Here is a 12,063-nt window from a genome sequence, read left to right as displayed (position 1 = left end):
ATTAAATGTTCTGGGATTCCCATTCTTCTCAGAGTCAGCCACAGTTTGTTATGATCCAAACAGTCAAATGCCTTTGCATAGTCAATGCAACACAGATAGACATTCCTCTGGTATTCTCTGCTTTCAGCTTACGTCCATCTAACATCAGCTACAATATCCCTAGTGCCACTAAACCCAGCCTGGACTTCTTGTAGTTCAGAATAATTAAATTACGAATGCCTATATTTAGGTGAAACACAGCATAGTTAAGTTCTCATACACAGTAGGCACGTTTTGCAATGCTTTTCCCTTTCTTCTGTGTTCTTCGGCCACGTTCTTTAATATTTTTATATTAGTGCCGGGTGTTGGTAGGTGCCATCAAGTCAGCTACGGCTCATAGCACTCCTATGAACACCACCATCTGAACCTTAGCCTACCATGTTCATTGTCACAATCTCTGGCAGGCTTGAGCCCACTGTTACAGTCTCTGTGTCAACCCATCTTGTTGAGGGTCTTCCTTTCCTTTTCTGACCTCCCACCTTTCCCAGCATGATGTCTTTTTCCAAGGACTAGACTCCCTTGACAACATGCCCAAAGTATGTGAGACAAAGTCTCATCACCCTTGCTTCTAAGGAGCACCCTAAATGCACTTCCTGTAGACAGACTGTTCTTCTGGCAATCCATAGGACATTCGGTACTCTATACAACACCAAAATTCAAGGCAAGGACTCTTCCACCATCTTTATTCACAGTACAACTTTCAAATGCATAAAAAGCAATTGAGTTGTTCTTTTGGCAGTCCGTGCTATGTTTAAAAAAAATAAAAGCAATTGAAGATACCCTAACTTGGATTAGGTGAAGTCTTGAACTGTCATCTTTTGGCAGTCCGTGCTATGTTTAAAAAAAATAAAAGCAATTGAAGATACCCTAACTTGGATTAGGTGAAGTCTTGAACTGTCATCATTGCTCTTCAGCAATTTAAAGGACTCCCTGACAGCAGATTTCTCCAATGCAACATAATTTCACACTGCTAGACTGTTGCTACCATGGAGACTGACTGTAGATCTAAATAAAATTAAATCACTGACAACTTCAATTTTTTTTTTCTTTCTGTATGTCATGATGCTGCCTATTGGCCCACAAGTGAAGATTTTTGTTTTCTTGATGTTGAGTTGTAATTCGTGTTGAAGAATGTAATTTTTGGTTTAGTGTGATAAGGATTTACTCACTTTTTGCAAGCAAGGTGTTTCATCTACATAATGCAGGTTGTTGGTAAGTCTTCCTCCAAACTAGATGCATATTCTTTTTCGGATAGTACAACTTTTCATACATAATTCTAAGTACTATACCTTAAAAGCCCTTCTCATGGATTGTTTAATTTTATAAATCAAGAAATCAAAGCTCAAGAAGTATCTGGAGCATTACATGCTCATATCATTGAGTGTTAACTTACCCTTAAGATTTTAAAATAATGCACGTGTCAGCAAACTTTTTCTATAAAGCATCAAACAGTGAATATACTCACTTTTATTTGACATATAATCTTTGTTGCTGCTCCTTAACTCTGCCAATATCTCCTAAAGAGGTCCACAGATAATTCATATATGAATGGGTATAGCTGTGTACCAATAAAACTTTATTTATATGAAAATAGCCAATGAGCCATATTTGACCCCAGGTTATCATGGTTCAAAATTAGTATTCTCAAAAAAGTCTTTATCTTTTATGTAGAGACTGAAACACTAAAACTGAAAAGTTGCTATCAAACAGGTATTTTAACATCCTTTTCCATTTCCAAAACATTTATTGCTTTCATCTCTCATTAATAAAATATATAGCTTTATATATATATATACACACACACGTATAGTTGTATGTGTATGTGTATATATACACACACATATGTATATATACATATATATATATACATGTGCACGCGCGTGTGTGTGTGTATAAATTTTATTAACTTGCATTATAAAGAACTTTGCTTTGCTGAAAGTGAGGAGGATTTAAAGCACATTTTGCAGAAAAACAAGGAATGCAGCCTTCAGTATGGACTGCATCTCAATGTCAAGAAAACAAAGATTCTTACTACTGGACCAATAGATAGCATCATGATGGATGAAGAGGAGATTAAAACTGTCAACAGCTTCATCTTCTTTGTATCCACAATCAACATCCTTGGTACTAGAAGTTAGGAAATAAGGAGATGCATTGCACTGGGAAAATTTGCAGTTAGAAACCTCTCCAAATTATTGAGGGGTAATGATGTCACTTTGAGGACTAAGGTGCACCTGATTCAGGCCATAGTCTTTCCGATTACTTGCTATGCATCTGAGAGCTGGATAATGAATAAGGATGATAGAAAAAAGAATTGACACCTTTAGGCTGTGGTGTTGGAGAAGAGCACTGAACATCCATGGATGAAACAGATATGTCTTGGACAGAGTGCAGCCAGAGTGCTCTTTGGAGGTATGCTACTAGAAGAGGCTATTCCTTGAAAATGGACATGACACTGGGAAGAGTGGAGGGTCAGTGAAGGAGAGAAAGACCCTTGCCCAGAAGGATTGACACGGTGACTGCTGCAATGGGCTCTTTCTTATCTGGATGTGTGAGGAACAGGGTTCAGATCTTTTGTTCATAGGTTTGCTATGAGTCATACTTGACTCAACAGCACCTAACAACTACAATAACAATTACCCTAGCTAATGGGTTCAAATTTAGATCAGTGAACCAGAAAATATCAATATCAAAATACATTTTAGAAAATGATGAATTAATAGCTTTACTTATCAAAAAATTATAAAGTAGACTGAAAATTCTGGTTAAGGTCTCAACTGTCAGTCAAAAAGGTGGTAGTTCAATCTCATCCAGAAGCTCCTCGAGTGAAAGACCTGGGGGTCTGCTTCCATAAAGACTACAACCAAGAAAACCCTACCGGACAGTTTATACAGGTTTATTCAACAGCAGGCAACCACCACAAAGTTACTTATCCTTCATCAAACACAAGTTTTACTCTTGGTCAGTATCACTGGGATGTTCAAAGTAGATTCTAATCACTGACAACGAAGTATTTCTCTTTTGTGAGATTCATCATGTAATACCACAACCTCTAAAAATGTCAGATAAGTCCCAACAAGCCTGCACACATGGATTCAATTATATATGGCAAAGACATATCAGGATTTCCAAACACATGACTCTTTAAAAAGAAAAACTAACAACAAACCTGAAGTGCTGCCAGCTTCCTCAAAATCAATATTTCCAAGGTGCAGGACACCAGCCACTACTCGAAACAGATCGAGCTTTTCTTCGTCATCCAAACCAATCTTCTTCATGGCTGTGCACATTCTGATAAAATCCCCATGGTCATCTAACAGAGGATCTTTCAAGGAACCTGCCTTAAGATACTATAAAATAAGAAGTCAAGAATTACCTGATACTTATATTACTTAAAGAGAATACTGTAACTACAGCAAGTCTATTAATGCACTATATAACATGCAAAAACAAAAATTTTCAATGGAAAAACTAAAATACTATAACATAGACAATACTGTAACATATCCTAAAATCAAATGACTGAGTAAAGTAGATAGAAGAGCTCTCTATTACTTTTTTATAACTATGTAATTACAATTATCTCAACAAAAATGTCAATTAAAAAAATGAATGGGATAGTTTCCAATTATGATTTTCACTCTACATTATTACAAAAGTAGGCTATTAGATAAAGGTAAAAACTTAATGGGGGGGGAATTCAGTAATTAAATAAACATAACACACAGATCAAAAAGAACTGAGGTGAAAAACTACCAAAAAAGTTTAAATCTATCACTGTCACTTAATATCACATATCTTCAGGTTAAAATTGCCATCAAATGCACCAATAGTGAGTAAGCACTAGTAAACAGTGGATGGCTAAGAGAAACTTCATGGCTTGAGAATGATTTTTTTTTAAAATCTTTCAAAAAAAAATCTTTCCATATGCAGTAAAGTGTATTAGGAATCATGCTTACTTTAAGAACTTATTTATTTAGTTCCATTAGATGACAACTAACAACAACAACCAAAAAAAAGCATGACTTAAAATATTTCAGAAAATTAAGTTTTTATTCTCTCTTAAATTGCTGCTGTTGTTGTTGTTAGGTGCCATTAAATCATGTATGACTCATAGTGACCCTATGAACAATGGATTTTTCTCCTAAAATAACTTATATTTAATGTATTCACTTGTTAGAACCTGTAACAATTCATAAAAAGGGAAGAAAAAGTCAAGTCTTCAGACACTAAAATAGGAACATATAAGTTACCGTACATAAGAAGATAGAGCTAGGAATTTTCCAGAATGTATGAATATGACTAGTTAAATATTTGGTAACATAGGTTCAGAATCAAGCAGCCATTAAGCCTATAATGGGGGGGGGGGAAGGAGGGTTTTTTCCTCAGAAATAATGACTTCTCAGCTAAAGTCCTCATGTCTTTCCACAATTTTTTTTTAAATATTCAATTGTGCTTTGTAAGATTTCTGGAAAATGTCTAGATAATAAAATTAAATTTCACTCAAAAAAAAAACCCAAATACATGCAGTCACCGTTAAAATACATATCATGCAGAATTTTTAGTCTTCCAACCAAATGCTTATATCATTTAAAAGTTATTTTAATTAAATATTAATGAACGTATTGCAATTATGGCAGACTAAAAATACTACAGTCAGTCAAAAAAATTGCACATTGTTTTAAAACACTAATGAAATTAGGCAAAGGGTGCTAATTAGTTAAAATTATCACCTCATCTTCCTGATAGAGAGAAGATAAAAAGTAATTTAGACATATTAAATCATTGTTCATTTATATACATAAACATTTTAAATAGTAAATGAGATTACAGACAAAGTATGCTGACTATAGAATCTTCTTTGGAACGTAAAATCTTGTTTTGTTTCCCCTCTGAGTTTTTGTCCATGCCAAAAGATAAAACTTGTATTAACTCTGTCCCCTTTAAGAATGTTTCCATTTTCTTCAAGGGGAGAGTACAACATATGTTGCTGTCATTACATCTTAACATAATCTTATCTGAACTGACTCCAGCATGTTTTCAAATGCAGTAAATCACATGGGAGGAGACTGTCCATATTTCTCCCATGGAGCAGCTGGTGGATTCAAACTGCACATTTTAGGGTTGCCAGCACAATTTCTTACCGCTAAGACACCAGAACATAATGACTTATAAGATATATATGTTTGACAAGACAAAGGAATATACCATAATAAATATCAGTGCCACTTCTTAAAGGTTTCAATCAGGGCTCTAACATGATTTAAAGTTCTGATATCCGTGTTTAAGATGATACCAAAAATGTCAACTGGAAAATTCTTCTTCTTGATGGGGATTTTTATTTACTTTCTGTTCTTTTCATGAACATATTAAAGACAACTCATCATTATTTGAGGAATCAAAAATATTTGACTCACAAATCCAACAGTATTATAACCTAACTATAATAAACCTGTTCTATTAAATATTCTATATAAATCTTTTAATATTATTAAGACAATATCAACTAATACCTACAGTTAATCCCTATTTGCACTCTAGAACTTAAATTCCTTGAATAAACAGTTTAATAGTGCATAGTTCTTAAATACACTGCATACTAAAACTTACAAGTATATTCTAAAGATTCAATGAAATTATATTTATTCTTAGAAATAGAAAAATAATTCTTTGAGAACATTATACAAAATCTTTCATAAGATATTTCAGAAACAAGGTACTCCGAAGGGAAATGCAATCATTTATAAGCATAATCTTGCGAGAATGCTTATTGAGTTTATTTGGTCTCTTTACTTGGTCTTGGTCTTACTTGGTTTCGAAGTAGAAAATAAATTACAAAAGACAGTATTTCATACTTTTTCTGATATACAGATATATGTATCTCAAATGAAAAATGTGAAAATAAGTTTTAAAAATTCCAGAAGATAACTGATCTTAATCCATTTCAAGACTCTTCTATTTGAACATGCAGAGCAGTGCACAGCAGCCTAACCAAGGAGAATCTGAACCTCTTGGTTCTTCAAGTATAAACAATATTCCCAAGTATTCACCTAAGTCTAAACATGAAAAAAAAATCTCATTTGGTCAGTAAAATAACTACAGTTCTTCCAATATATTTTTATCTTATTAAATATTTTCATTTTAAAATGGCTATCATACCTCAGGACTTTTGCGGTTCTGTAAAATGTGTTTGTCAGTTTCTTTGGTAGCAAAATACCTGGTGCAGCCTCGGTTCAAATACTGTGACAAAGAAAATAAAAATACAATTAAAAATATGATCCAGAGAAAAATTGTACAGGACAAAACAAAATATATTAGTGATGGGCACAAAGAACAAATAAATACAACCTACATACCATTTACTGTCTCAATTAAAATAAATTCTTCTATTTAACATTATATTTTGGAGGAACATTCTTCTCAGTGCTACAGCACTCTCTGTCAATATACTGTACCGAGGTAACCTCAGTTGCTGTGATTCTGAACCTTGTGCCATTAGGGTGTCAAATGCCATTATGGTTTCCCATTGAGGACAGTGTTTGGTGGAGCTCCCAGTTTAAGACAGGTTTGGAAGCAGGAGTGGCATCCACTTCCTAAAAAACATGCTTCCAGAAACTCTATGAACTTTGATAAATGTTGATAGTTTAGAAAGGCTTCAGGCCTTTTGTTCATAGGGTCGCTATGAATCGTGCTCGACTCAAAGGCAATCAACAACAACATATAATGTTCTACTTTTACTACTCAGGTGAGGAATACTGAAAATCCCATCTTCCCTTAAAGCAGATTAAATTAAAAGCAATACCACAAAGGTTTCATATTTGTAAGGAGTAGCAATTTAAAATCTCAGTATCAATATCATTTTTTCTGGTTCATAAATACTATATATACTCATGAAAATTACTTTTCTATGATACACTTAGGGAGGTCTGGTAGTTGGACTGCTAACCCAAAGGAACGTGGTTCAAACCCATCAGCTGCTCTATGGGAGAAGTTGGGCAACTTACTCTTGTGTTATTTATAGCTTGAAAACTTGCTTGGAAGGTCAACAATGAATAGGTTCCCCCTTGACAACTGTTACTGCTAGGTGACACCAAGTCAAGTAAAACTCTTGGTGACCCTATGAACAACAGATCTGAACTCTGTCCCATCCTGTGCCATCCTCATATCTCTGACACACCTGAGCCCACTGCTGCAGTTACTGTGTCAATCCACCTTGTTTAGGGTCTTCCTCTCCTTCAATGTCCTCTACCTTTCCAAGCATGATGTCCTTCTCCAAGGAACAGCCTTTAGCAGCAACATGCTCAAAATATGTGAACAAAATTTTGCCATCCTTGCCTCCAACAAGAACTCTGGCTGCACCTTCTCCAAGACATATTTGTTTGTTCTACTGGCAGTCCCTGGGATATGCCATACTCTTCTCCAACACCACAGTTCAAAGGCATCAATTTTTCTGCTGTCATACTTATTCACTGTCCTGCTTTCAGCACCATAACAAGTGACTGAAAAGACCATCGCTTGAATAAGTCACATCTTAGTCCTCAAACTAACATCATTTGAAGAGGTCAAACTCTCAACAATTTGGAGAGGTTCCTGACTGCCAACTTTCCTAGAACAATACCTCCTCTGATCTTCTGGCTGCTGGTACCAAGTGTACTGACTATGAATTCACATAAGATGAAGCAACTAACAGTTTCAATCTTTTCTCCATCTATCACGATGTTTCCTATCAGTAGTATACTTAGTTCACTTGACATAATAATAACAACAACTATACACTTAGAGGAGCTCTGGTGGCCCTCTGGTAAGGAGCTACACTGTCCACCAAAGATGCATGGTTCTAATTCACCAGTTGCTCTATAGGAAAAGAGGGGCAGCTTCCTTCTGAGCAATGTAGAGTTTCTGAAAACCCACTGGAGGGTCAGTTCCAACTCAACGGCACACCGCAACAAATTGTACACTTAAATGCTCACAAATAACGATGCACACTATGATTTATTACTTCAAGCACTATTTTAAATTCAATTAAGGAAAAAACATCAACATTCAACTTAAGCCTTATTTTTTTAAGGCTCAATTCTTCAGAACATGCCTTTCATAACTGAAAGTTAACACTGAATACACAAAAATAATTACATTTTCTTTACAAACCTTTTTAGGTATTCAAATAACACCTTCCATCTTCTTATTTCAATGTCATACTTTGCTGCCCAGAAGTCTTTTAAAAGCTAAGTACTTTCAAGACACAGAATAAAAGCAAGCAGCTGAGAATCAAATAATGCCTTGCTCACAAAGATAATGACTCCACTACCAATATTTTGTATGCAGGATGGCAGGAAACAGGATGGAAAATTTTTACAACATCTCAGCTTCTCTGAAATCAGTTCACTAAGATCTCATTATGCATTGGTATGCTCTAAAATTAAATCTATTAAATAAACACCAAGAAATATATTATGGTATTCTTTTTGTTTTATGAAAAGTATTCCATAATTATGATAATCCACACATCTATCTTTCCCTCACAATCATGAAATGTTTAAAAACAACAAAAATCAGAGAATGGTACCTACAAGGTTTCCCTTCTACCCTCGAATCTTTGTGATGGGGAACAGAGGAGAGGGGACAATAACGTTAAGCATTTTCAATAGATTATGTTTAAAGGAGTTCTTTTGTTAAGCTGGGTAACAGAAGTTTAAATATATAAAGCCAAAGTAAATATTTTCTTTATGAGCAAGAGTTTTAAACCCCTACAAACAATTACTTTGATTAATATTTGGCTGTAAGGGAGCTGGACCTGACTTTAAAACCTAGGAAAAATACTTGTTTTTTCCAAACTTTTATAAAACTAGAAAAGCTATCATTATTCTTACCATCCATCCTCATTCTACCCAAGATTTTTGAGGAACTCGGCATTACCATAATAAATGTTTCCTTAAAAGATGTAAAAAAAATACTTGAAGTTTGAATAATGCAAAGATTTTAAACCTTTCATTTTCTAAAGCACATGTGTAACTCGTACAAATGTTTTCAAGAGAGATGAATAGAGATCGGTACATGCAAACATATGAAAAGCATATCCAAGACAGAAGATGTATTTGGGCAGAAGTTAGCACTGTTCCCTTCTTACTCTACCATCCAAAGTGTCCTCCTATTAAAAGAAATTATGCCTCCTGTTTCACATTACAGGAGCTGGCAATGTCACAACCTGATGAAAGATTCAGAAGCTACCCTCAGAATGCTGGCCTCTGGGCCATGAAAATCAGCACCATTTCAGACACAATAGAACGACACTATTACAGAAATAAATGCCAGATTATTCACAACACTTTATCATCAAGCCAGTGTTGACAAAGCCATACCAGTATTATTACATGTCTTACAATTCATAGCAATCTATATATATCCCTTTTCTACAATTAACAGTGCAAAAGAGAAATATACTATAAACCACTGAATTGGGTACTTTAAATGGGGGAGTTGTACAGTATTGGAACTATATATCAATATTGGAGTTTAAAAGGGAGGAGACAGCAGAACAGAAACATACACAAAACTGCCTAGGTCCTCTCTGGAACTACTGTGCAAATGAACCAAGTGGTGTAAAGAAAAGGAAAATCAACATCTATTTACAAAGAAATTAATGCCCATTGCATGGAAATATATCTACTTTATGAAGATAGTATGAGCAACTCGCTTCAAATTCCAGTTAATTTCGTGGGTTCTAAAAAAAAAAGGCTAAAAGAAGCACCAGGGTGTGGTATAGAGTGTGTCACACTGCTAACTCGGGGGTGGGGATAGTGGTGCTATTTGTTTTTGTTGTTGTTGTTGTTGTGTACAATTAAGTTGGAACTGACCTATAGCTGACCTGTTAGCAGGTTTTCAGAAGCAGTAAATCGCACAGGAAGAGACTGCCCATCCTTCTCCCACTGAGCAGCTGGTGGTTTCTAATTGCATACCTTTGGGTCACCAGCCACTTCTGTGGAGAAAAATGGGCAATCTCTTTCCAATAAGATTTATAGCCAAAGAAATCAAATGGAAGGGTGCTATGAGTTGGACTAGATTTGATAGCACTGCTTTTTCTAAAAAAAAAAAAGGTTCAAAGTTTAGAAGTTTATTAAAAGAGGCATCTCAAGAATATAAAGTTCAAGATTTCTGTATACACCTTAAAAAAAAACAACCAAAAAACCACAACCTCCTCTGGAGGGGGAAAAAAACCCTGCTTAAATAACATGCCTATTCACACAGAGATAGTAATAATTACATACTAAAAAAAAATCCAAATCTTTAAGTGGCATATTCCATACTAAATGGGAAAACAAGAATCACCAATGTAATTAATGGGCTGAATTCTATCTGCAAAACAGATAGGCTGATGTCTTAATCTTCGTCCTGCCTATCTGACTGTATGACTTTACTAGACAAAAGCCCTGGCAGAAGTAATTGTTTCAGTTAAGATGAAGTCATTAAGGTGGACCCTAATATCTTTATGACTGGAGTCTCTCTACAAGAAGAACCACAGAGATTAAGTTCACATGAAGACAGAGACAAAGTGAAGTTATACCTCCATAAAGCAAGAAATATCTAAGGCTACCAGAAACTGGGAAAGATAATAAAGGCTCTTTCTTAGATTTTTTGGAGAAAATATAGCCCTACCGTTACTATGATTTCAAGCTCCTAGCCTCTAGAAGAGTGAGGCAATAAATTTCTCTTGTTTTCCCACAGTATATTAGGTACCCTGAACCTGCTGCCATCTTCACATGTCCACTGTGCTTAAATCTCTGGCTGCCATTCCTGTGTCGGTCCATTTCATTGACAGTGCTCCTCTCTTTCACTGATGCGCCACTTTTCCAAGCATGTTATCCTTCTCTAGGGACAAGTTCCTCCCAATAATATGCCCAAAGCCATACACAAAACTGAAAAATCCACTGCCATCTAGGGGAGTTCAACACATAGAGACCCTCCCTCTGGTTTCTCAGGCTTTAAATCTTGACAGAAGAAGTTTCCTATCTATGTCCCTAGGAGAAGCACCACAACACATTACAAACTATACCACCAGAACTCCTTGGAGCCATCAATTTATTGTAACTTATTACAGTGGTCCTAATTAACTCATACACCTGGACAACTTTATACAAACTACAGTCCTTACCCCTACTCTATGATTCCAATCAGTTACCAGTTGCTGAGTAGACTCCAATTCACAGGGACACCACGTGTGTCCCAAGAAAATTGCACTCCAGAGGCTGAGAAGCTGGAAGTAGAACTGGCAGGTTTTTCTTCTGAGGAACCTTTGGCTGAACTTAAATCTCCAGCCTTTCACTTAACTTCCAAGTATGTTTCCATCACTCAGAAATAGCATATACTCTCCTTTACAAGGCCACTTTTAAAACTCTTCATGCATGTGTTCATATTTCAAGATCAGCACTACTGGTTTTCCTTGAACTTCTCTTATCACTCCACATGTTCTTTTCTTCCGTGGGAAACTCTCTGCTAATACCTTTTAACTCCAGAGTCTGGATTAGGTAATCTCCCTGGGAAATCTCTTTGTGGAAAAAGTGTGAAAAGTCATACTTCTGTCATCAGAGCACTGATAATTCCAAAACTTGTAACAACAGCACTGATACAGGTCTCCACTTAGATGATTCATAGGTTCCAAAACTGAACTCATCCTATATGCTACAAGCCTTTCATCTGGCCCCAGTAACATTATTTACATCTACCTAAGAACTCTAGTTAAAAATGGAAAAATTACTACAGATTTGTCTTTCTTGAATCATAGTCACTGTTCAAGATCCAAATACTGATTTTATTTCTGAATATTTCACAGATTAATCTTATTTATTAATTTAAAAAAAAAACAACAAAACACCAACTTCCTCTGTACTATTTGCCATTGCTGACCTCATTCAGGCAAATTAAAACTAACAAAACTCACCACAACAAGATAAAGGTAAATAATCCAATAGAAAAAATGGGCACAGGATATGAACAGGCACTTCACCGAAGACGACATTCAGATGGCTA

General features: G+C 35.5%; 1 protein-coding gene across 2 annotated transcripts in view; it reads right to left on the bottom strand.

The window, feature by feature from the left end:
- Positions 1-12,063, bottom strand: part of MYO6 (myosin VI) — a 122,574-nt gene that overhangs the window by 70,449 nt on the left and 40,062 nt on the right. For both annotated transcript variants that reach the window (XM_006896963.1, XM_006896962.1), the window contains exons 9-10: positions 6,199-6,279; positions 3,209-3,389 (exon numbers count right to left, since the gene is read on the bottom strand). In XM_006896963.1, the coding sequence (XP_006897025.1) occupies positions 3,209-3,389; positions 6,199-6,279 (262 nt within the window). The remainder of the gene's footprint in view (positions 1-3,208; positions 3,390-6,198; positions 6,280-12,063) is intronic.

Source organism: Elephantulus edwardii, unplaced genomic scaffold, assembly GCF_000299155.1.
Source record: "Elephantulus edwardii isolate Elephantulus edwardi_28Jun2011 unplaced genomic scaffold, EleEdw1.0 scaffold00194, whole genome shotgun sequence".
Classification (NCBI taxonomy): domain Eukaryota; kingdom Metazoa; phylum Chordata; class Mammalia; order Macroscelidea; family Macroscelididae; genus Elephantulus; species Elephantulus edwardii.
The sequence above is the reverse complement of the archived record's forward strand: the minus strand, read 5'-3'. Positions and strand labels throughout refer to the sequence as shown.